Genomic DNA, 26,746 nt, shown 5'->3' with positions numbered 1-26,746 from the left:
AACAATCTCAAATTATTTATTAGGAAAAGACAAAAGTACTGTTTCAACATTCATACAGAACAAATGGTAATAAAACCAGGAAAATGAACTGTAAGAAGTAGGCCCATCACAGGAGTTGGGTTGTGACAAAGCAAATGAAATCCAAACGTCGTTCATGCAAACAGGCAGTAAAGAATTATTTACAGTTTTGATGGGATGAATGATCAGCATTGGCCATATTTGGGCCCAAATCAAATGACTCTGTGACATATTAAAGGGATCTAACCTGTACATTCAGTAATGAGAACCTATAAAAGAAAAATAATTTAAACAATTTACAAGAGCTGTATTACAGATGGCATAAAGGTATCATTTACAAGAGCTGTATTAACAGGTGACACAAAGGTATTAATCAGTAATCTATGAATAAAAATTTATAGCACATTATTTTTACATCACATCTTCAGTGTCTGAATGGTAAACAAGGAAGTGGTGACAGAACGTGAGTGCAATGGAATCGAATAAGGCAATTTAACCAAACGGCTCCTCGGAGAACGACCATCCTGCACGGCTTTACGAGTTTAAATCCGCCTGTCCGCTTTGCTAACACCAATATATGAATACAGCAACTGGTGATTATTAACAGAAGGCCTGCGTATGACAAGACAGTAGATGGAAAATTAAATACTCGTTGGATAAAATGCCAAAAATCAGAAATGTAAAAAAGTGCAGATTATCAAAAGCCCCCTATATCCTGTCTCTGTAACATCGACACACTAGTTTTCAGGTTCCGGGTGTTGTAATTTAATATTCCTCAAAATACTAATTCACTTATAATTCTTTTGTCATCCAAAACTAACAAGCCTCCTCCCAAAGCTCGTATTTACTATGTTCTTAAACTGATGGTAGAAGAATTGTGAAATGCGAGCAATTTATAGCAAAGATTAGCAACTGATACATGCCATTCCAGTTCATTTTACAGGCAAGAATAATTAACACATTTAGCTTTTAAAATTATTTTAAATGAGTATTGTTGCATTTTCAACAGCTTCCCCAAATGGTTACAGTAATGACTGATTTTCTTGAACTTCTAGCAGAGAACAAATGCCAACCGTGTTCTACTCGACACCATTTGTTTAACCAGCTACAATGACAGAACAAGCTGAAGGGTAACACTGGAATCCAGCAATGAAAAGTCATCGTGCACATGGGGAATGTTTTGGGCCTTACAGAAATCACAGGAAGCCAAACCTGCCAATGACTTGTCACATTAACAAACACAGGCCACATACCCTAAAATGAAAACCCACCCAAACAAAAACACACGAAACTTGAAATAAGGCCAAAAAAAAATATTTGCAACTGATGAATGTTAAGTCTGTCAAAAGGATGAGGCCATAAATATTTTATTTACAATTTCTATTTAGAATCTTGATTTTCAGCAAACGATTTAGCACCAGCAGGAATATGTAAAGTAGCGCTACCGTGTTCCTCGAGGCCAAATCCTGCTCATTAATTCAGAACAGTCCCCACTGAAGAGAATCACCTGCTCAAGAACTCCGGTGAGCAGGGTTTGGCACTCGGCTATGCAAACCTAGACTGCTCAAACATATTCCATTAGCACGTTAATAATTACAAATATATTACAGCATCTTTTGAGATGTTTTCAGAAAGTGTGTTTTTAAGAATACTTAATATGCTTTACACGTGCGAAGTAAAGAAAACTAATAAAAAAGGCCTCTGTGCAGACCTATTCAAGAATTAGTGATTTTATCACAGATGACAGAATACTGGTGATGTACTTTGGAATGTATCAGTAGAACTTAAAGAATGTAAGCATGGAATTATCCCTCTATCCTGTAATAAACCATGTTTTTATCTCCCATGGTCACGTCTGAGGACTTAATTCACCCATTTTATCCACAAGGACTGGTAAGTCTGCCCCCTCTTACTATGCGTTAATGGGAAATGGAAAAATTAATAAAGATCAAACCAGTAACTGTATGTGTCAAGGGCATGCTGAGCTCTGCACTGTGACCTACAGGTCTTGGTCAGTACTTCTGATCCACAGATTTCTCTTCACTTTTTAATGTAAGCAAAGCTCAATGACTTATTTTAAGCCTACATAATAATCATAATAAAGAAAGTATGTAGAAAGCCCTGTAGCTAGGAAAACACTAATCTCATAACGTGTGCAAATGGACTGAGGATAAAATGCTGACCACAACCAGCTCAACAGAACCACACCGACCTTCACCTCTGCTCTGAACTCAACCGCCTCCTCAGGATCACAGCCAGTACGTATCCAGAATGTGAATAAAGTGATACTTAACAATATTTCTTGAATGCAAATGTAGGCATTAACATGGGTTAATGACTGAACACATAAGACACCATCTAGCCTTGAAGCAGCACAGATTTGCTCTGGGTAGAAGACACTTCACTTTAGTTAGTTCCCAGTGTTAAAATCCCACTATTATTCTGCAATATCTAGAAATAAGAAGTGATTGCAACTTATCTAGAAGTAGGTGTTTCCTGAAGACCTGTAAAGGATAGAGACAAAGAGCTAGGATTACAACCCTTAAAGGCAACATAATCACAAACAACTCCAATGCAAGCAGGACTCTCACGGTACTACTGAAGGAATATTTAATCCATTACGAGAAGTCAGAACTGAACTTCTGTTCTTAATATGCAGGCTGAGAGTAAGTGGGACAGCGCGGTTGTGTGTTCTTTCCATGCTGTAACTCTCCAATTATGAGTGGAGGTGTTGGTAGAATCACAGAGGTGCTTGCTCGCAGAACCCTACAGAAGAAAGATCTCCAAAAGGCAGGTCAGACATCTCCACACCCTTTGAAAACCTGTACCAAACTATACAACAAAGAAAGTCTATCAGTGCTGCTTCTCTCCAAACTGTTAAATATATTGAGGCTTTGCTAAAAGAACGAAAAGGTGTTTCTATGTAAACCTCTGCTGGCTTCAGTAAAGAACGCTGAGGATGTGTCCATTCCAGCTTGTGAAATATTAAAGATGTATTGTAGAGAAGTTCCCTTCTTGTTCAAATTGCAGTTAACCTAGTAGAACTACAAAGGTTAAAGTGGTTAAGTTCTGTAGTCATACCGACTTGGAATCGATCAATCTGCAAATGAACCTACCTGACTAAAAACTTGCACGATTTTTAGGGAGATACTGATACAATAAAACTGTGCGTAATACTCAGAAGATGCTGCTTTTCCTGGCATCTCTAGCTGCACTGGATCGAAGGGATCATCTCTGTGGCCAGTAACATTATCTGCCATTTCTCTGGTAAGCAACACTGGTTAGGAAACCTGGATAAAAGTCCCAATACCAGCAAAATTGGCATCATATGAAAAAAAATAAAAGGCACTCACACGGCTGATTGAGCTGAACATAATTACACATTCAAAATGGGCTTTGTGCTTTACTTGAGAAGAAATATCACAACTTTCCTGTAGAGAAGTGGTTTCACTTCATAAGATAACAGCAGCCTTGAGAAAACCCCATATTTTCTCTGCTGCAGTACAACACATGGAATCAGTTCACCCCAAGGCCGCTTCAACCAGCTGTCTGAGGAAAAGAAACAGCAAGGGTGAAAACACAGATCAGAAAAAAGCAAGTTACTGCAGTGATTTGTATAGAAGAAACAAGCCTTTTCAACCTATTTAGAAGAAAATCTAGACGAAAAGACTTCAAGGCTTATCTTGCAACTATGTGTCATGCCTGGTATTTGAACTGATTGTAGAACTTCAATCTTCGAAGATTGATTTTAAGTTGAGAGAAAATGAGATGAAACCCAAAGATGTTGCTGAAATACAGCTCTGGGCTTTAGCGCAGGGCTTGAAAACTTCTCTGCTTGCTCTTGTTAGGAAGTAACAATTGTGCTGATAAAACTAATAAAGGAAGCTGATTTTTTTAGGAGCTCAAAGGGCAGTAAAATAGAGGTAGGGCATACTTTTTGATTCTCACAGTAGTTTCTATACAGTACAGCTGGCTCAAGAATTACTCCATTAATTTATTCTGTAACTCTGTGCAATTTACTTTAAAAATGTATCTTAGGTCACATCAAATAGTTTAAATTAACCATGGTCATTAGGTAATCATCTTCCACATGTGCTTCTGGTTAAATATACAAGTGACTTCTAACCACTGCTTCAAGAGCAGCTCTTTCAGTATCAAAAAATTAGAAGTAGCAATAAATCTGGTGGAAAGGAACTGTTTCTAATAAAGCTGTAGTGTGGGTATTAAAGTACTTCATTTAGCAAGGAAAAAAAATACGCATCTGGTTTGCAAAATTTTCAGGAGGCTGTCAAAACATTTAGAAAATGAAGTTTTTACAAAGTTTTATAACCAAATAAAAGTTACTTCCTATAGTCAATTGTAACTTAAAAGGAATGGTATACAGCATTTATAGGGGCATTCTATAAAAACCATATTCACTTCTTTTCTGAAGTGCTCTGATTTAGCAGTAGATCAGTTGAACTGTAAGTGTAATTTTTGTTTCTTTTTTTAATGTCTAAAATGAAACGCCAAAGCAAGCACAAGGGAAATGTAGTATGAGTACCAGGAAAAGCAACAATAAATGGAACCGCGTTTGTAATTAGCATTGGGCTTAATGAATTGGTTACTCTAAGTTAATGTACTCGTAAAGGACCACAGACTTATCAAAAAAACCCCAAACCAACCAACCAACAACCCTCAAACATATCATGCTGGTATGGGGATTTCAACTTTAAGAAATGAAAGACTGAAAATACCACACAGAGGTTTCTAATGCATGAGGTGGATGTGTCTGTGAATACAACACAGCCGTGCTGTGGAATACTGGAGCAATTAGTTTTAAAAACACCCTAAAACCCACCACAGGGACATGTTCAAGTCTGGCTGCTCCTCATGCACTTATAGGAAAAATATTTAACATTAAAATGATATCAGAAAAGTAGGTAGCTCTTTAGTCCAGAGTCTTACACCTAATGACTGTGTAATATTCTTACAAGTTTAAGATCTCATGCCCTGGCTTCAGGACTAAACTTATTACAATAATCACAACTGTAAAGTTTAAAAGTATACAGAAAACCGCAGAGATCAATTCCAGAGTATGGATTTTATCCCAAGGCCACAATTTGATGAACGGTTCCATATTGCAAGTGCACTGAAATTGGTCCGTTTGGTGCTGCAATACAAACTCTGATGCAGTTCTCAGCTTTCAAAAGCTTCCACGTCCAAAAGCAAGCTACTGACCTTCCATTTTTAACATACAATTAGATTCTGATTTGCTCTCCTAAAATTAAGAAGAAATCACGTTTTCCAATTAGCAGGATGGGGCAGAAAGTTGCCAAATCTCCACAGAAATGAGCCAAAGCATCATAATTATGAGGTCCCATATTCAGTCTATTTTATAAGGATTTCTTCAATTCTCTCAGGCTTTGTGGTACCTCTATAAAGAACAATGCATGATGTCAGAATTTATAAGATAGACCAAAAAAACCCCAGAAGTCATGTCCTCAGAAAAAAAACAACAAATAAAACCAGAACTCCACACGCCCAAAATCTACCTTCATTAATCATGACATTATTTTCCAAATCTGACCCAAGAGAGAGGGGATCTTCCCAAAATAACAGATGCATCCTCAAATAAATGAAGAAGGCAACTGAATATCTTCACAAAACCTTCAAAACATCAACTACTTAATCTGCTGCTTTGGCTGATTTTTGTTTGTTACTATTATTCTTCCCACTGAAAATTAAAGCATATTATTATTACACATAAAAATAATTACTATTGCAACTGTGAGAAGCAATTACCTACAGTTTCCTCATCTTGTAGATAGTACCTTACTGTTTTTAAAGTTGTTTTCTGTGAGTACACATGGGAAATTGTGCTCATAATACAGTATAACTAATGGAAGTAATTTTTCATTCATTAATTATATACAAAACCAGCAGGCCTGAAGCCTCAGGAGTAAATCTGCAATATCTTCACACTGAGTGCTTAAAGAATCAGCATTCCTTCTTCTGGAAGCTTGTTATCAGAGGATGTATTGCATATTAAAAGTTCAATATTGGCTACATGTACCAAAAAACAAATGATATCCCAAAATATTTCACTTTTCAATGCCCAACAGAGTGGAAACCCCTTCCTTATAACAGTAATATTCAGTAGCTCATCACTTCTTAGAAACAGTCACAGAAAACGTGCTATTTTCTTCTCCCCTCTCCAGATCTAGTTCCCATTGCCATAAACAAGTGTCATGCAGGTGGAAGATAGTTCAGTGTAGTGACATCCGCTATCTCAACTGAAGTTTGGCAGCCCGAGAAGAGCACCGACAGCTCCGAAGTAGCCCTGTTCGAAACAAACAAAAAATATTGCAGGTTCAAGTACTATATCAGATTCTGCACTAATCACATTTCAGTGGCAACGAAGCATCTGGTGGACCAATGCTACAGAAAGAACACCATACACTTCTAATATGTAATATTTCATAATAACGTTTTAAAGCTTTGTTAAACAAACATATTCTCCTTATCTGGCTTGACTTAAGGAGATTTTGCCCCTCGGCTCCTCATACACCGCAGGACTTCCAAGACATGTACCAGCAACTCCTAAAGCACAGAAATCAGGTTTAGCTTGTTTTTCCTACAGGGGCTGCCTATTTTAGTTGCTAAACAATCTTCAATATCCATAGCAACGTGATTCCTAAGGTATAAGTCAAAAATTTCTTTAACTACACCTCACTTTAAGATTATGTCCAAGTTTCAACATAATTTTTTGGACTGTATACTTACCTGCATACAAAACCCCCATGTTCTCCTGTTGGATTACTATTTGCTCTGGGGAAACAAGATGTTACCCCTCCCTATAGCTAAAAAATACAGAAGTGTTTGGAATCAACACTTGACCAAGAATTTAACATTTATCCAAGAAAAATCTGCAGGGGGTAGAACTAACAAGGAATCATCCTGCTACTGCGGCACACACGAGCATCAAGACAGAATACTGTCAGTCTCAGGATAACAGTAGAGAAAAAAGTTGTGAGAATCAGCTGAAGGGGAACAGATGTAACGCTGTAATATTTGCAGAGCACCAAACTGAGGCTACAAATGGCCAGCCAACTGCCATGAAGCTACAAGTCTCCCAACTGTAATAATACTGGTTGCCTGTATGTGAAACTAAACAGGTCAACTCTCTCAGCATTACATACTGATCTAGATCGCAGAAGCTGCTCAAAAGCAGGTTAATCTCAGAGCACAGAATCACTACAACAACATCAAGGTGTGTCTGTGTGGCAGGAAAAGCAGTCCTCCTTAAAGCAGGCTCCATTTGCAGGATGTTGCTCAAGCTCAGGTGAGAACAATGTAAATATTTCAAAAGGTCTACACTTCAGATCAACCTGTAATGTTTTGAAATCTAATACTTACTATTGTTACCACCCAAAACCTTGCAAAGACTGTTGAACCTTAGTGCAGAACTTAATATTTCTTGTTCCTCTCCAATAATCTATAGTGTGAACTGAGATACGCCAAAGTGACGGAAGGACTTTCCTGGCAGAAAGAGCTGTCCCCAGCGAACCACACTCTGAGAAACCTCCTCTGATTTTCCACGTTTATTGAGTATGTGGTGTCTCAGCTACCTGCATTCTTCACTTATGGTAAACAATACATACAGATAAATAAGGAAGCACAGCATACCTCATGTTCTAGAAACAAGGCCTTCAGCTGGCCTTTTGACCAGTAATCCAGGGCATATGCAAGAAGCTTCATTGACAAAGTATTCACGCGTAAAAAATTGCCAACAAACACAACTCTGTTTATTTTCTAAAAAGAAGAGAAAAAACAGCAAAGGATTAAGTTTTGTCACTGTTTAATGGAGCTTTGAAAAACTAAGCTATGAAAGAACAGACTGTCTTGAGCAAGGAGAGAACCCAAAAAACACACCACATCAACCAGCCTTCCCACAATTAGAACATGGTTCCAAAATTTAAAACACAGTAAACTTAAGGAAAAGGAAAAAACATGCAACAGAGAAGTAATATTTGTGTTTCAAATTAAGAGACTGTTTTCAGTTACTAAGCCAAAGAAATAGCCCAGCTAAAAGTGAAATTAAATTAAAAATAGTTATATATTTGGTAGAGAAGACTCAATGCCTTCATAGCCCTGTACAATGCTGCTTGATCCATATGCAACAAGGCAGCACTGTAAAGAAGCCGAAGACAGTAAGACATAACAGATGTTCCTTTCATCTTCAGACCTTGACACACCTCAGTATAAGATCAGACTAAGACTTAAATACTACAAGTGAGCTGTGAATTTTAATCAAGTCAAATGTAAGAGTGAAAAAACATTCAATTTTCCCCATTCACCTATATAAATTCAGTATTAAGTAGAAGCAAAATTAAACACTGGTTTAATGATATGAGAGTCAGAACCATAGAAAATATAATTGTGTTAGTGCTTAACACAGTGCTTAATAAGTGCTTAATTACATTAGATGAATACTCATATCCAAGTTGCTACAAAAACTAGCGTGACAACCCAACCCCTATTCAAACGACAAACATGCAACAGCTTTTCACCATCTTGATTAGTTCACAGTGAAGACAAACACACTGTTAAGGCACCCAGTCAAACATAATTCGGCTCTATAGCAGGAAGCTGAAATAATTAAATTCGTTTTATCTTTATACATCAGTTGAAGTCATTAGTTTGTGGATTCCTATTAACCTTGTTTTTCCAATTTGTACTTCTGTAATATAGTTGGAATTAGACCAAAAAAACCTCTTGGAGTAAAGTTAACTTGTGCTGTTTATGAGTTCTGATTAGTACTCATTTACCCCTCCCCTTACAAATAAATTGCATACATTTGCCTCAAACTCAGGACTATTTCTATGTACTTTCAACTTTACCCTCATTTAAACTCTTTTGTTACCAAGCTTTGCCATAAAGCAAAAATGCAAAACTAACTCTATACCCACAAAATCAACTTTCTTCTCCAAGACAGACATGAGAGAATGACAGAAAATGACACTGAGGGAGAATTTGCAATATTATAATCAGAAAAATATGTTAGTCCAGCTTCTAAGCAAAAGGAGGGTTACTGCAGCTAACAGCATTGTTGATACTCCTGACACTATCACCTCCACAGACTTTAAGTAGAACTCCAGACAGTTTCTCTTACTCTTCTCTAAGGAAGCTGTTCCTAAACCTCACTTTATCCAAAGTTTGTTGATAACGAATGAGAAAATCCCTGGTTCTCAGACACCCACGTCTTCTATGCCTATATTCAGTATTCTTCCATAGGTTCTTGAATGTCTGTGCTAATTATACTGACACTGAACGCATACTGGTTCTGTTTAGCAGAGCTTCGAGAAACAGAAGACAGCAGGAAACTGTCTCTATCAATCAGTAAGACAACGGGTGTCAAAACAACTTGAAGTCTCAAGCATCAGTAAAAATTAAAAATAATGCTCAACTAGAAGCAAGACTTTCTACAAGCTTTAATCTGAGAGTAATGTCAGCTTGAAGAAACTGCTGGGGGCCATCAGGCTACGAACTGCTCAAAGCAGGTCTTTCAGCAACTTCAACATTTAAGTTGCTCAAGTCACATTCCTAAACTCTCCAAGGATACAGAGTCAACAGTCTCACTCTGAGTCCATGTTTCACCCCTCTCCTTGTGAGCATCTTTTTTCCCTTATACCAAGCAGAATTCCTTTTGCTACAAGTTGTGTCCATTGCTTTTCGTCCTGCTGTTGTGCCTGACTGTATGCAGCAGTGTATTCCCTGTAACCCTCTCTAGAGACAACCATTCTGGGCTTCAGCTTCTTTGGGCTAAACCCAGATCCCTCCATGTCTGCTCACACGTTAGGTGCTCCAGGGCAGAGCTTTGTCTTGGTAATCTCCCTGTTCGACAATTTCTAGTTTGTCAGTGCTTCTCTTTTGGTGATGGTGGTGGTTGGAGAGGAGGAAGAAAGAGGTCACGTCCAAAGCATCACCTCCTCTGACCTGCTGGCTGTGTCCTTGCTAACACATCTCAGCAGAGGTCCAGCCTTCCCCACTGCACGTGTACGCTGCTGATCCACGTTCAGCTCAACCTGCCTGCCAGCAGACTCCTCACTTCCACAGTGCTTCTCCCTGGCCAGTATGGATCCCACCTTCTGCTTTTGCCATGAGGATGCTCTCCAGGGAAGATCAATGAGCTATTCTGGGCTCCTTATGCCATTGGGATGGCATCCCACAAGACCTTGCTTCCTGAATTCCCCCCAAACCAGAATCCTGTTCTACTCAAGTCCATGTGGAGTATTCATTCTGCTACTTGCCTTCATCCTCCTCACGACCTTAAATTCTACTATTTCAAGGCTGTCACTGAAATTCCAGACCAGTTCTTCCCCCATGAACAGCAGGTCCAGCACCATGCTTACCTAGTCAGCCTGCCTAGCGCTTGTGTCAGAAAACTGTCCCCAGCATGCTGAGAATGGATTGTTTGTGGTCTGCCACATTATCCTTCCAATAGAGGTTGGGATAGTCCTTCATGTAAACCAGGACTTACAAGTCCTTACAGTGTCCCATGCTGCATGTGTTTGCCTACAGAGGCCTAAAACAGGTCCACAATCATCCTGTTTTCGCAAGAGGAATTTAAGTCCTTTCATCACAACAGCCTGTGCTCCCCTGCTGCCCCACTTCTCTGCAGGCTTCGGGCTCCAGTTCCTAACAAGGTTGGTTTGAAGCCTTCCTCACCAGGTTACCCTCCTCATTGGCACAGATCTCCTTGTCCCACTTCTCCAAAGACAGTCAGGATATACCAAACCAGTCCTTAGCTCTTTAATACTACATGCATTTCTTTGTTTCATTTGAAAACATACTGAAAGGTTTAATATAAGACATCAGTTTAACAGGCATTTAATCTGAAACCAAATAATCGGCATATAGGTATCTCATTTCCTTGTCAGAAGTTTTTACCTCATTTACTGCACACATCCGGGCAATGGAGCCAATGTTATTGGTGATGGTAACCAATATGGCTCTTGCAAGATCTTCCTTACTAACAGACTCTCTCTTCTCTTTGTAGATCATATTCCCAAAACTATAACAGGAAAAATTTCCATTAAGTACAAAAGCAATTAATACGCATTTGAAGTAATTTCAGAATGTAATTTTTATGTTACAACAGAACTTAAGTCTGACGTTTATTCTTAAGGAGCCCTCTAAGTCAATACAGCAATTTGACAACTGAAGCTACAATGTGTATTTATTACTTCACAGCAAACAGCCAGTCTTGATGTAACAATAACCCCAAACAAAGTATTTGTGTTTAGATTGTTGACTTTCATGAAGAAGCATCTACAGTAAAAAGTAGTCTTATTCTTAGGCAAGACTACTCTGCAAAACCAGCCACTGTAAATTAAGTCAATGCCTAAGTCTGACTGGTGAACGGATCCTCCAACTCCACACGCTTGCCTCCTCACTCACAGTCTCTCAAAGTAGAAGTAAAACAGAGACAAGAAGAATGGTTTTATGATGGGACACAATCATCAGAAACAGAAAATAAACAGCTGGCAAACATCTATGTAGGTTTATAAGTGAAGAGATCTGAATTAGGACATTTCCATTACTATACACAGTAGATAATTTCTTACAAATTATAAAAAAGAAAAAACAAGAGTCCATACCTACGCATGATATTTTACCACTAAGGACTCTGTGCCATATCTAAGTCAGTTTGGAGAGCCAGATTTTCAATTACTCTAAAACTCAAATAGTCATTAGAGATCCTAAGGGTCTTAAAAAGTAAATGAGAACAAAAAGTATCTATACAAAGAGTGAGTTAAGATGTACTGACTAAAAGTGTAAAGTCTGCACATATTAAAATGTCTCAGCATATGCTCTCTGAAGAGGCTTGGACTCAGCTGGCTAGCGAGGGAGAAGAATTAAGTCACTGCAAATTAAGACCTCTTACTACTGAATAAGGGCAAAGATTGAATTAACTCTCTTACATACATCTTAGTTTCACTCCTCAAGTTTATTCTTCTTAACATTTCTTCAGGGTAGAGAAGCTGTAACACCACAATTAATCTTCCCCAATGGAAATAAAACTTGCAGCTATGACAAAAATCTTCTGTCATTGACAGTAAGACACATTCATTCTCATGGTACGAACTGTTTATGTTCAACAGCTTTCATAAGTGAGAAAAGTAGCAAAACCATCATGCTAGGTGCCTGTACTGACAGCCATCTATCAAAAAAAGCAGAGTCTTCCCCAAAACATGAAGAGATACTAGTGTAAGAGCAACAAAAATGCCTTTTTCCAGTTACCTTGCCTCTGCACAATGGCCCTACAAAAAGAGTCTAGGAAGTGAAAACATAATCTGCCTTGTTTTTCTTCTGTACTTTGTTCTTGCCACTCCTGTGATCACCTCCTGTTCTCTCTGACTCATGTACATACATATATGACATTATCACATGAGTTTTCTTCAATACTTAACTAGCAGGCACCTGCAGCTGCACGTGGCTTTAAATCTTCAGCAAAACTGAGCATATATAAATTTTAGGATGAAAACGTAACTTGACTATGGTAAAAGTCTGCAAAAAGCAGCTTTGTCTTGTTTTTGAAGCCCCCGGAACCAGCAAAAGAACCAACAGAAAGATTTCTTGCTTACCTGGATGCTACAGCCCATCCTGGCAAGCCAAATCTTTCATAGTCTCCTCCATAAATATCTCGAACCAGCTTGTCAGCATGTGTGCTGTCTCCTTTGGACGCCATTTCCAGAGCTTCTTCAAAACTTTCACAGCCCGTCAACAAACTGCATAAACCAAGGAAGGTCCCTCCTCCTAGACTAAGAAGAAAGAAAACCAGTTGCTTTTAAATAGTATTTCCTCACATCAAAGACTCTTATGTCTGACAAACAAAATAAACAAATCAAGCCCTCCAGCTTCGATACCAAGCTGTCTGCTTTCTTGCTCAAGGTTCACTACACAAACAGCTGTCAATCAAGTTAACATTTATATAAATCGCTTACAAGAAGCTAACCACACAGTAAGAGCTAACAAATAGTTACAAACTCCCAAAAAGAAAGCTGGAAGAGACTAAACCTCCCTAAATACCCACATGATGCCACAGACTCTGATCCTGGATCGCTTTCTGTAAAACCTATGGATGTATTTATTCTTACGGAGCCAGAGAAACACGGGTTCACTGGACACATTATCAAACTTCAGACACAACCGATAAAACTCTCACTATGGGGCACTTCTAGCACTCATTAATTCATAAAGATGCTACGGGCTAAATCTCCTCACTAACAGAACTGTGACATGGGCTTCAATGAAGGCAGCTGTAAATTAAAGATACTTTTTCATACTACAGAGTGAGGGAAGGGATAAGTGGGGAGAGTCAGGGAGAGCAACCACTTTGGAAACAGATGGCATAGAGCAACAACCCCAACTTGGGTTTTTAAGTTACCTTGTTCCAGTTACTCTTTTATAGTTGTCTTTGGAATGGACTGATAAAATACTGACTCCTGACCCAATGTTAACAACCAGGAGTGGATATGGATCATCCAGATTAAAAGGCATCTTTTGGCATCTCTCAGGATCTGAGGCATTTTCAAAATAATAGCACTCTGCCTGGCCGTTGAAGCTGACAGAGTCTATATACAATAAGCCTTTGACAAGGCAGTCAAGCTCATCCAGTTTGTGCAGCTGGAGGTTTCCAATCTGTGTTAAAAAGAAAAAAGACAATGTCAATGTGTTTTAACATTGCATAAACATGCTACAAAAGTCTATTTGTACTGGCTAGCTTTAAGAAGCTAAGGCAACTAATTCAGAAACTTCAATCCCACTATAAAGCCAACAAAGAATTCAGAGATAAATTCTGAATATATCAACTGGAAAATTACTCTGACTATAAACCTAGATCTCAGACTTGAATCGAGAACAGACAGTATAAATATCTGCTTTGGCAAGCTCAAAGAAGACTTCCAAGATACTCGGACATCAATCCATTGAAAAGTTAGCAACATTTTTCATCAGTCTAAACCAAAAACGGTCACCAAATACCCTAGAGGCCCCATGAAGTCTGATCTTGGTGAAACTCACACATCTGCACATCTTTTCAAAGTCCGTGGATTTCTTCCCCCATCTTAAAGTCAAACAGTCATTTCTAAGATGTCAGCAGATAAAAAACAAAGATAAAACCTCAATGGCATCGTACTAACTATCCTTGCAACTTTATTAGCACTCCATGGATCAGAAGACGACCACAAGTTAAAAATTCCACAAGACTTCAGCTTTGTAACAGCTCTCCCTCAGTTTTGCACATGACATTTAAGCTTCAGTTCCCTCATAAAGCAAAAAGACAATTTAACAGGTTCTGTGGATTCCAGGAAGGCTGTAATTTCATACCATACTTAATCCAATTTAACTCTGTGAGTGATCACACTCTCTCCCTTACCACAGCAGGGAGCTGCCCAATCAGGCAGCTAATGCATGAAAAACCACCTGTAGAGTCTGTCTCTGAACCAGGTGAGCTCACGTTTGCAAAGTAGATTTTTGAAATCAAATATTCTGGGCTACAGAAAGTCTCCAGCCACTTTAGAAAATGTGCACACTGGATGCTGCAATAAGATTCTCGGTAACAACCATCTTCAGATAGAAACCACATCTAAATAAATGATCAATTTTAATAATCAAGGCAAGAGTCAAGGAAAACCCCAAACTACTCTGCAGTTGAAAAAAGACTTTCAAAGAAGTCTTTGAGATACAAATTTTGCCACAGATCTCTAAATAGCGCACTGGATGAAATTAATGAGGGTAATCCCACCCAAAAACATTGAAAATCTATCACCAAAGACTGCTTAGGAAGGAAAATCCAAAGCGACCCCAGCACCTCAGGAGTTTAAGCAGATTTCCATCAGAGAAAAACACAGGTTAGAAAATGATTAACTTCCACAAAGGTGCCTTGCATTTTGCTGCATTAATGGAAGTTTCTAATTCACTGTTAGCATTAGATCTTCATGTTTACTATGATGTCAAAAAGCATATTTCTAGCTTTCCACACTTAAGACTGAGAAAGATATGAATAATTAATAAACTTTGAGCACCTCAGTTCTTCAAAATACTGCGTATTTTAACCCATCAGCAGCAGTGCTTTCAGCATCAGCTTCAGTACAAGGAAAGACAAGCTACCTACTGTGCGAAAGTCTTCTTCAAACTTGTAAGCGCCACCGCCAGTGGCACAGAGCACCGTATGTAGTGTTGAGAAGTTCTTATTTCTTCCCATTTGGATAAAAGTAGGCAAATCATGAGTTGGGAATCGGATAAAGTGCAAGTTTCCTCTTCGATCAAAAATCGTTAAGTCTTTCAGCTCTAGGTGGACATCTCGAATGCCAGTGGATCCGTAGGCTACATTAGAAGTCAGGTATCTGCGGATGCTCTTCAAGCTTTCTACTTCCTCCTGTTCCTCCTCTGCAGTGATATCAATAGGTTCAAAGTAGGCAAGTTTCACCAAAGTTCCCCCAATGTCCATGCCAAACCATGGGAAAGCTGTGAAGATAAAAGTATTGATGGATTAGCTTTGTTGAAGAGCAAAATCAATACATGTAGCTTCAGACTAAACCAACGCTATACTTTTCAACAAGAAAGACATTACCAAAATCCTCACAGGAACAAATGAGTAACTCTATTTACACATTTAAATGTTGTCACAGGTGCTCAGAAAGCCCAACTAAAAGCTCCCCAAATCATACCATATATTTCATACCAACTCATAAACAAAATTCAACTGCCTTTTTTTTTTTTTTTGAGAACAAAGGATTAAAATAACCATCACTCCTAAAATAACAGTTTGACATAGTTTAGCACAAAGACTGCAATGCACACGCGTGAGAAAGCAGGTTACATATCATAGCTGACAAGAGCAGAACAGGTGCTCCTCCCCTAGCAGTTACTTCTTGCTCACATAGCCTGTTTTATTTGAGAAGGAAGCATTAATTTATTTGCATGTATTTTAAAAACTAACACAGTGAAGATGCCAAATTTATGGAGCTGAAGAGAGCTGTTCATACACCCCTTGAAATTATGAAGAGCTAACAAAAAGCAGTATCAAGCAGTACATGAAAGATAGGAAATTAATATTATTGAATCTAGGTTACATTTTTCTTGTTTCTTGGATAGGTAGGGGGAATTTCTGTACTATGAAACAGTAACACTAAACCACAGGTATTTTATCTCTGTCACTTTCGTGGGATAACTGCAATTCCTACCAGGGGTTTAAGTCAGGACATGAATGTGCCTGTATCAGCAAATCTTCCCAACAGTGTGTGGTGAGACAGATACTCAGTGCAGACAATATCTGCACCCAGTGGTCTCCCTGCCGTCATCTCCCAGAAACAGTGTTTAAAACTTCACATGGAAATTTAAGAAACACCTTGAACATCCAGCTGGGAAGCTCATATTTTTATTTCCTGACACTATAATTTGCTGGGTTTTTCTAATACTCTGTAGAGTTCCAATTTATTTCTTCAGATGCAACTCGTATTACAGAAGGATGAAACTCATGAACAAAACCAAAAAGATGTTAACACGTTCATCATGACTAAGTTGTAATTACATTGGGTTTACATTACCAGAGGAATATATCCTTGAGAAGAAAAATATTTCAATGTATTTAGGCAACGCTGGCTGCATGCCAGTTCATTTATAACACCTGTGCAAATGTTAAAAAGAAAACAAACAAACCAACCAACCTTACAAGCTACCTCAGTTTTCAGGAATGGATGCCTAGAGAATATCATCAGATATTAATGAAAACCTTACTCATCTTGAAAAACAAAATCTAAATGCAAGGATAAATTCTGTAACATCAAGCTCCAAGTAGGAATAAAGAAGTTCTATAAACCTGATATCTGTCCTCTAAAGTGGAGATCTGAGCATAAAGTCACGTATGAATTGACTTTACAACTGCACATGCAACTTCCTTGCACTGTGAATCCAGGCGTAAGAAAATCTGTCACAAAATCTGTCACAAAATCTGACCACAATTAACTGACTACTTATTAAGCGACCTCACTAAGTTTCAGCCTATTGTCACAACCAATGTCACAAGACCAAAACCAAAGAAGAGAAACAGATCCACACAGCAGACCAGAAAGTGTCTGTAGGAGTCAATCCAACCCATTCAGCATTTAACTAGGACACAGCAAGCCAAGTACTACCTAAAATACTTGGGATTCTCCCTGCTCAGTGAGGCCCCTGAATAACTAGGATCTGGTCTTCCACACCAAGACAGACGGGGAAACAGCTGAAAGTTCAGGTGATGAGCTTAAGGAAGATCTGGTGCAAGTCATGCTTGTTTGTCAGAAGATTCCACCGCATCCCATGTTAAACGATCCAAAAGGCTTTTGCAAATACGGCATTAGTCACATCTCTAAAAATCTTCAGGTTTATTAATCTTGTATACCAAGTAAAACACAAGAACAGCTGAACTGTAAGAAAGTTTATTCCATAATTCAAGTGAGAACATATTTTATGCTGACAAATTGGATCATGTTGTGCAGTATCAGTTTTCTGGGACACCTGAGTGATCTTAACAGCAGATTTTGATACTGAAAAAATAGGTCAGTTTTCACCTCTGTGAGAAACCCCAATAAGTTTCATATTTTTCTAGTGAAAATTTGTGAAGATTTGGCTGGTAACTACATTGCTCAAGTTTCACTTACAAGGTGGAGGAGTTCTGACAAGTAACTGGGCCCCACGTACTGTTGACTTACTCCTTATACCAGCGATACAGAAGAAGATATTACACAAGGGTTCCTGTGTATATAAGCCACTCTTCATTAATTTATATACAAATCTAGCCCAGAAAATTAAAGCCATTTTGTTTTCCAAACACAGAAGGGGATACATGTATGTATATATGGCAAGTGCACAATCAGTCCAACTGTAGCTGTGATTTATTCACGCTTGAGCTGCCTTTAAATATTTGAAATACACTGATTGTACAAAGTTAGAATGTAATTGTAAATGGACACAACACAGAAACCTTGTGGACTCTCCTACTGCTGCAGCCTTCCAAGCAGTTTGCTTTGGATCTTGGCTCAGGAACCGTCCTATTTGGATGCTGGGGGAAGGGAGAAAACAGGAACCCACGTGAAAACACCAGTTCCTCTTCCAATTATTGAAGAAGTGATGTCATTTGCAGGGTTAAAATAAGGCCGCAGAGGATTGAGGATGAAGGACTACTCAGAAAATATATTACAGAGAGAACGCTCGAGTTTCCTACAGGACTCCCCTCCACAGGGCAGCCAGGCTAATCACGGCGACGGCTGAAGATGACACATCTACTTCAAGTCATGCCACACGTACAAGGACGCTGGGCATTTCTTTACATCATATACACAAGGGCTCTGCTTCAGGTGACATTGCCACTTTTTGAGACATGCTCAAAGCACAGGAGTTTTCGCTCTTATTTATGGTATCTGCAGCATATGTGCAGACTAGTTTCTCAAATCCATTAAAAGTTTAATTCTGAGGCCATCTTGTATTTGAGAGATGTCTTAGAACAAGACAAAAAAATAGCATGGCGCGTACTTTGTGCCGATAATGTATAAATGATTCTACAAGAAGTATTTTTATACTCCTATCTGTGGGTCGCGCTGCTTTGAGCAAGAGATTTAGGAGCAGAATGACAGCAGCACAATCTTTTGAAAAAATTATCCTCAGACGTGAGCTTGATCCTTACATCATAGTTAAAGAACTCTGCCTGGAATGAGACCAATATCAATTGCACAACCTTCGTTCCAAGCTTACAACTTTGCAAATAACAGGTTTGAGGACTTGTGCAATGGTAACCATCATTCCACAGCTTCAATTCATACACAGGGTCAATGCACCGGCATTAAAACTGGGCTTTTTCTGCTACTCTATGGGGATTTGGTCATTAAAATATTTTTCTCAGCTCTTCCTCTTTATAACTGTCCTTATCCCTAGGAGGATTCCACAAAAAAGCAATGCACAGATCAGTATTCCTTGCTGAGAATTTAACTGCTATTCACAGAACAAATCCAATGTCCTGTCTTTTCAAAGTTCAGCTCCTCTCTCCAGTGGCCAGCTGCAATTTGAAAAAAGAAAAGCAGGAATCGACCTTTTTATCTGACTAGCCCAAAAACTGCTTCAAAAACATGCCTTCTGCTTTTAAGAAGTCAAGCCAGACCCTATTTAAGAATACATAAAATACGTATTTTTACTATCTGAGAAGAGACAAATATGCAAGGCAGAACACAAACTGGGAAGTCAAACCCATATGGTTTAATGTGATACTTCACACCAAATTGAACTGTCACCAACAGGACAGCAAGAGGAGTATCACAATATCCAACCTCCTTAATTCCGAGTCCAGATTTTCTTTCACTCCCCAGCTCTGCCAGGAGCCACTGTCATCCGCAGATAGATACAGCAACCAGGAACCTTTGCCATAAATTATTGCAACAGATTGTTCTGTACATGCCATGAAGATACTTGAGAGGCAACCTGCTCAGAGTTAAAAGAACAAAGATGTTTAAGGACTCCCTAGAACTGCTTCCTACAATGTAGAAAAGCACAGTCTGTGTGGGCAGAGTGCAGTCACAAGGTGCTGTGGTCAAGCAGTGATGTAGCAGTTCTGTCTGGCAAGAAAACCCAAGCTGATGGCTGCTGGTTGTTTTCAAAATTACTACATGGGGGGCGGGGGGTGTCATTCTCTTGTGTTTGCACTTCAAGTTCTTGGCATACGTAGTTTCCAGCAGCAATCTTCAATTTATTTATAGCTTATAATACAAGGTCTTTATATGCCAAAAGGAAATAATTACAGTAAAAGGTCTCTCTCATGATGATACAAGCACAAAGGTTTAAGTGTTTTCCTTTTCTGTGGGTTCTGCTTCAGTAAAGCAGAGGACCTTCAAAGTCCCCAATCAGACCAAACTCATATTTTGGCTTTGTGCACCCGTTTTGTATCCAGAGCTGCAGGACGCACACACTTAACTACTTCCTGCTTATTTAGGCAAGCATAATATTCTTCAGTTTAACACTCTATTTGTATTTAGTTTTTAGAGATTGAGAAACAGATTACTGGCAAACTTTTCCATCAATGTAACAACACATTTGAAACACAAATAACTTTAAAATTCTTCCCTCTCACCATAAGATAAAGCAACAGTCTGAGTCAACCCTGCAATAAATTAACAAGAACTAACCTTTGAAGAAGAGTAGCTACCTCTTAATACAAGCAGGGAGCTTTGAACCATAAAAAAAATTCACAGTTGTCAGGGACAGTAGAGAACAGGCTACCAGATTTTGTGTCATCTTGTATGAAAGCCTATGTATTATAAAGACGCAAGACTGTTGTACTTCAAATACAAACGTAGCTTGGGGAACAACCATCAAAGCATGCTGCAGCTCGTGATTCTGTATTGGCTTAAAATAGAGGAAAAGAAAACGATTGTGAAATCACATGAAAACCTCAGTTTAGTTCTGTCAGCACTGCAACAGTTCTTTATGAAAGTATGCAGTATTATCAGTTCTGATGCACAAAACTTATCTAACTCAGCTCAATACGTAACCTTTGATAACAAAACTCATCTCGATTTCATTCTTACATGATTACTGACAAGTTAACTATATCAAGTTACACTGAACTATTTCACAGTTGGTGTTTATAAACACAGAAACTTAAACTAAATGAATCCTGCACTTTCTCCAAGAGCATTTTCCTCTACGTACATGCATAGATTCTTCCACTTCCAGTATTTCCCTAAAACACCTGTCTACAGCAGGATAAAAATTAATGGTGAACTCTAACACCTAAATCAGCTAGCAGTCTAAAGTAGCTGACATGTCCAATGGGACAAGAGAAAGCATATCAAAGGTCGCTGAACTGCTAAATCAAGTGGGGTTCACCTGATGGGCAAGCAGTAAAGTGCCTTTGCTGTTCCCGTGTTACACACAGCATGTGCCCTTAGCCCTTGAGAGCTTTGCTGCTTACCTCGCTTGGTTTGGGGTTCAAATATCCCAAGTCCAGCTCAAAATAGATTCGGGCTGCACAGAATTAACACCCAAATGACATGTATCTGTCACATCCTCCCATTTCCCTCATGGGAAAACTTCTCCACAGAACTCTGCAGACTCACCACTCTTCCCCGCTCCGCCACCTCTCATCACCCTACAGAAAGGCCACATCTACCAGCAGGAGGGCAGGTGGTAATCGGCAATTATTATAACTGCACTTCATTAGGTTTATCGCATCTACAAGTGGATACCGTCTGCAGCTAACACAAGACAAAACATCCCTGCTTTCATCTTGTCCCTCCTTGCTCATTCTGGTAATTTTGTTGACATTTCAGCAGCAATCTCTTTGGTGGTAAGTGTTTTTAGTATAGCCAGACACAGCATGCAGAGACAGAATCTAACAATATAGGATGCAAACACAGTATAAGCTGTGCCTGGTGGTATTAACCCCTTATTAGAAATACATTTTCCAACTGCAGCAAAATGAGAGCCTGACACACCAGCTATGGGCTAATAATCAGCTTTCAAGGACTAATCAGAAAATTTTAGGATACCATAAGACTAAGCAGCAAGGACTATGAAAAGAAAAATCAATTTAAAAAATATTATCCACCAACCTAGATGGATTTTTCATCAATTTTACTACACAAATCCTACATGGATTCACCATGTCCATAACGACTACATGTGTCCGTAGAACCACACTAGAGAGAATAAACTTAAGATTTTCATATTTTCTTCATATTGATACAGCATTTTGCAAATCTCTATGTACTTTCATATATTGTGTCTCAATTCGGCTCAAGGGAAATGAGTGCATTTGTTCTCAAACTATTTTTAATAAATAATGAAAAGAAACAAACTGTACAAAGTAGCATACACTGCATACTAAATATTAGAAGCCTCTGTGTTTCCTTCAGGGGCCCCTGACACTCCAGAGCCGAGGGGAACGTATGCTGGCCCATTCCTCCTCCGGGGCCCCTCGCCTTCCCTACCAACACCCAGGGCTCTCTAGATGAGTGGCTCCTCTCTTGTCTTCAGGCAGATTTCAGCAGCGGTTCTGCAAGACTCTTTGCTCTCACATTTATCGTCTCCACCCCCAAATAACCTTTCGAAATTTCTCTGATGAGAGCCAGTCATTCTTCCCAGTGGCATTTCCTCCAAAATTCTGGTTGGAGGGGTCCTCTGGGGGTCAGCTACTCCAGCCTCAAAGTCACGCTACTGGGAAAGCTGCCAACACCACAAGGTCAATTACAGCTTTGTCCAGTCAAGACCTGAAAACCTCTTCAGCTTTTCAAGAATCCTCCAAGGATGGAGACTCCACAACCTCTTCAGCTTCCACTGCTACACTAACTACCTAGCACAATGTTTTCCTAATATGAATTTCTGCTAACCTCCTTTAAAATGCCTATCACCTCCCATCACCTGAAAAAGACATTTAAACGGTCTTTTACTAGTCTCTTCTAGGACAGTCAATCTCAGAAGCCAAGTTCCATACATTTGGCTGCATTTCTCACCATTTTTACTACAATGAAGTAGCATCAGCACTAGCCAGGTAAAGATCTGAAAGGGAGCACTGAACAAGCACGTCTAGGCAGTGCACCCTCATCAGAAATTCTGAACTTGCCAGGTGTCTCCATTTCATCTCCACTTCTCTTACGACAGAAATGTCAGTGCAGTTGTGCTTTCTTTCAGGACACTAAACATCACAAACAGAGCTGCAGGTCAGCTAAAGCAACCTTCTCACTTCCAGTGTGCAGGTTCTTAAAACAGACTAATGACCACTTGTTAAATAACGATCAACCATTTCTCCTGCATCAAATTTGGCTCCAACACAGATGATTAAATATTCACTCCACCTAAGATGCATATACCTAGTCAGCAATGGTACTGAAAAGCATCTACAACTGTCTTAGCCACATAATTTGTAACTAGACAGTCTAGAAGTGGCACTGTGGGCCCAACTCAGCTCGCAGGTCAATTTGAGCATATAAACCAAATCAACAGCTGCTTCTGGGCCCAAAAGCCCCTGAACATCAACACGTTTCCATCTTCTGTGGATCTGCTCCTCTTCAAACATTCAGTTGCTCTCCCACTTCAGTCTGTGTCACTAACCAGGACCACAGATCTGCAGAATGAGTCTGAAGTTCATTGCCTAAGAAACTAAGCGCCATTATCTTTTAAAAAGCCACTGACTTCAAAATATGTGAAAGAGCCAAGATGAAATAAATAACATAGTTTGACACTCTGTTCTTCCCCTCCCCTGCTTACACAGTTCCAATTGGTTCTGATTCCCGTCATGAAACCAACATCAAAGTTCAAGTTCAAGAACTGGAAGAGCGCAACTACAAATTTAGCCAACTTAAGCAGTTAAAGCTTCTTGATAACATTTGCTATTGTTATTTAAACATGAGGTTTAAACCCACAGCTACAGAAAATGAGTCTGAGGCCCAGCAGAGACACTCTTGAAATTTGCAGGTTTCTGCAGTAGAAGCAGCCATACTCTCACTATTTTAAATTAACAAACCACTGTAACATTCTGAAGCCAATTACTGCTTCCGAGTCCTGGTATCACTCCTTAAATGTTATACCTGGGAGAAAAATGCTGTCTGAACGGTACTCTTCATAAACATGATTACAGTCAGTCCGGCAATTTCCACACACTGGCACTAATAAGAGGTGCTGGCTAACTGTGTGCTACAAGATGCGTATTTAGAGTTTCCTTAACATGTCATAGGAAATAAAGTATTTTCACCATCAAACTCAATTCCATTTTTATCGTTACTTCTAGAGCTACACTAATACTTCCTGTGTAGAACACACATTTGGTGATTTTCTTGTTGGGCTGCTCAATGTGTTTAAAATATACACTTTCAACATACTGTCTTACTTGTGTGCTCTTCATTAGACAGGAATGTCATATGACAGAATAACAGCAGGCCTGGCCATCTTTTCCATACAGTAACTCACCCAGAAAACCAGTCTTTAAGTATGATGACACAGGAAAAAATAGCCTAACTCAGCAGAGCAACACGTGCATCCCTTTCAGCCAAGGTACACCTGTGTCAGTTTGACAGGTGTGTTGACTTGCATATCTGCTACACTGGGAAAACACGACTTGTATGTAGATTAACTCTACCCAATTCGATTGTCTCTTGCCACAAAAAAAGAAAAAAACTGCCTTAGACATTTTGTTATCAGAGTATGAACCATGTTTTTGCCCTCCAAAACAGAAACAATAATCCAAAAGAATAAATAGTAAGAAATATTATTATAGCTGCGCTTATTAAAGGGGAACATTCAGTGTACTTTAATGAAAGACTTGTACCCAAATATTAATAAATATTCTCTAGAAAAAAAAAATCAGAAGTTGATTAGCCCATAAAAACCAAGACTAGTAAACGCAGCTGCCTGCGCAGGTGTTTAGTACACTGATTAAATGCCATCTTCATTAAAAACAGCATCCACCCTCCCGCCCAAACCTGATGATACTACTTTCCCTTCCAAGAGAAGCTCTTCCAGCGCACACACCGATCTGCACCATCCCCCGAACCCTCATGGAAAGTGCCGCGGAGCAGCGCGCACAGTCCCGGCCGTGCCGAATCCACAGACTGGCCCCGCGGTCCCCGCTCCCGCCATGGCGGCTGCGAGCGCCGCCTCCCCCGCCAGCCCGGGCCTTACACGGCTTCTTGGCATCCTTGATCTTCATGGTGCGGCAGCGCGGGCCCGGTGCGGCTGCGGCGGGCAGGGCGGGTCTGGGTCTCCTGCCCCTCGCCTGATGGGGCGGGAAGCGGCGGCAGCTCCTCGGGGCCGGCCCTTGGTCTCCTGATCCGCGGCCGGTGGGCGGCGGGCGCCCGCCTCCTCGTCGGGAGCGGCGCTGGCAGCGCCCACCGTTACGCCCGCGGCCCGGGGAAGGGCCGCTCCAGCGGCGGCATCGGCTTTCGGGCGGGGACACGGGGCGGGAGGCGGCGCGCAGCGGCGGCAGCTCTCACGCCCGGCCCGGCGACTGCGTCCCGCTGCGAAGAGCCGAGCATCGGCCCCGGGGCCGCTGAGTCGCGCCGCGGAGGGCAGCGCTTCCCGCCGCCTCGGGGCACGGCAGCGGCCGGGAAGAGCAGCCCGGGGCGGCCCCTATAGTGGGGGCGCGGGAAAGGCCCCGCTCGCGCACGGCCGCCGCAGCCCCTGTGGGCAGGAGGGCGGCCCCGGCGCCCTGCGGAGGCCGCGGCCGAAGCGGACGCGGCGGCCCGGCACAAGATGGCGGCCGGCACCGGGGAGCCGCGGCCGCGCCACACAATGGGGCCGAGGCGGCTCCTGCGCGCCCGCTCCGCCGCTGCCGCAGCGCTGCCCCCCGCCCGTCACGGGGCGGCGCGAGGCGCGGTGAGCACAGCCCGGCCCGCGCGCTGCCTACAGCTCCCGGCGTGCCGCTCACCCCACGGCCCCGCCGCCAATCGGGAGGCGCCACCGCCTGGCGTGACGCGGGGGCAGGGCCCGGGCGGCTCGCGCGGTTCCTGTCAGCCCGGGGGCGGCGGCCGCTGGTGGGCGGGGCGGTGTGCCCGTGCTCCGGGAACGGACCAGGCACCGGCCTCACAGAGTCAGAGTGTCAGGGGTTGGGAGGTATCTGGGAAGCTCATCCAGTGCAATCCCCCCATGGAGCAGGAACACCCAGCTGAGGTTCCACAGGAAGGTGTCCAGGCGGGTTTGAATGTCTGCAGAGAAGGAGACTCCACAACCTCCCTGGGCAGCCTGGGCCAGGCTCTGCCACCCTCACCAGGAAGAAGTTTCTTCTCAAATTTAAGTGGAACCTTTGTGTTCCAGTTTATACCCATTGCCCCTTGTCCTGTCACTGGTTGTCACCGAGAAGAGCCTGGCTCCATCCTCCTGACACTCCCCCTTTCCATATTGATCCCCATGAATGAGTCCCCCCTCAGTCTCCTCCAGCTCCAGAGCCCCAGCTCCCTCAGCCTTTCCTCACACAGGAGATGCTCCACTCCCTTCAGCATCTTGGTGGCTGCGCTGGACTCTCTCCAGCAGTTCCCTGTCCTTCTGGACACAATACTCCTCACCAGCTGCCTTGGTCATGTGGAAGTGAGACACACAACAAGGACCCCCAAAGAGGGCACAAGGCAGGAGGGGTCTGTGCTGCCATGGCAGCTGCCGCTGTGGAACCGGGGTGTCCAACCAAGCTGGTGCCATCCTGGAGTTCTCCCTCTGCCTGGCTCCTGAGGTACAAGTACCGCATGAACGCTTTTCATCAGTACGTAAAGAAGGGAGCTGAAATCTGATTTTCGTTTCCCCTGCCTGGGAGTGGAAGCGCTCACACAGTTACACACCAGAAGCACTTCAGGAAATTGCTTATTTTACTTGCCAGTGCCTGAACTCCAATAACTACATGAATAACTACAGTCCTGAGGAAGTTTTTACTCACACAGCACAAGGATAGTCTGGCATTTAGTGCCCTGCTACAGAGTTTGTAGACAGTCTCCAAGCTGGGCAGCTGCTGAGGCCTCTGACCCGCTGCTCACAAAACCAGAGTTTTCCAGCAAGAACTCCTAATGGGGCAGCTACTTTCACCCCGTCTTTGTGATAAAGTGCCCTGTAATTCTAGGTTAATTGCTGTGATCTAGGATGGCTCTAAAAGCTCTGGTCCGTGAAAGATTTCAGCTGCAGCCCTGTCCTCAGCTCCTGTTCAGTGGGGCCAGCAGAGCTTTGCTCCCCAAGCCGG

General features: G+C 41.3%; 1 protein-coding gene across 1 annotated transcript; it reads right to left on the bottom strand.

Annotated features, from left to right (window-relative positions):
* On the bottom strand, nt 1–25,305 carry PANK3 (pantothenate kinase 3). Its single transcript, XM_065848755.2, has 7 exons — nt 24,709–25,305; nt 15,179–15,531; nt 13,451–13,704; nt 12,648–12,824; nt 10,951–11,074; nt 7,687–7,812; nt 1–6,340 (listed from the first exon to the last, which is right to left on the bottom strand). The coding sequence occupies exons 1-7, from the start codon at nt 24,734–24,736 to the stop codon at nt 6,290–6,292; spliced, it is 1,113 nt and encodes a 370-aa protein (XP_065704827.1). The 5' UTR covers nt 24,737–25,305; the 3' UTR covers nt 1–6,289.
* Nucleotides 25,306–26,746: the final 1,441 nt, after the last annotated feature.

The sequence above is a fragment of the Patagioenas fasciata genome, chromosome 14, assembly GCF_037038585.1.
Source record: "Patagioenas fasciata isolate bPatFas1 chromosome 14, bPatFas1.hap1, whole genome shotgun sequence".
Lineage (NCBI taxonomy): Eukaryota > Metazoa > Chordata > Aves > Columbiformes > Columbidae > Patagioenas > Patagioenas fasciata.
Note: the sequence above shows the minus strand (reverse complement) of the source record. Positions and strands in the feature narration are given on the sequence as shown.

Bases quoted from the DNA above. Each gene is read 5' to 3' on its own strand.
- PANK3 (XM_065848755.2), bottom strand. From the start codon at position 24,736: ATGAAGATCAAGGATGCCAAGAAGCCGT. The intron at 11,075-12,647 runs GTAAGCAAGAAA...TTCCTGTTATAG, and splicing joins GGATGGGCTGTAGCATCCAG to TTTTGGGAATATGATCTACA. The intron at 7,813-10,950 runs GTAAAAACTTCT...TCTTCTTTTTAG, and splicing joins GGATGTGTGCAGTAAATGAG to AAAATAAACAGAGTTGTGTT.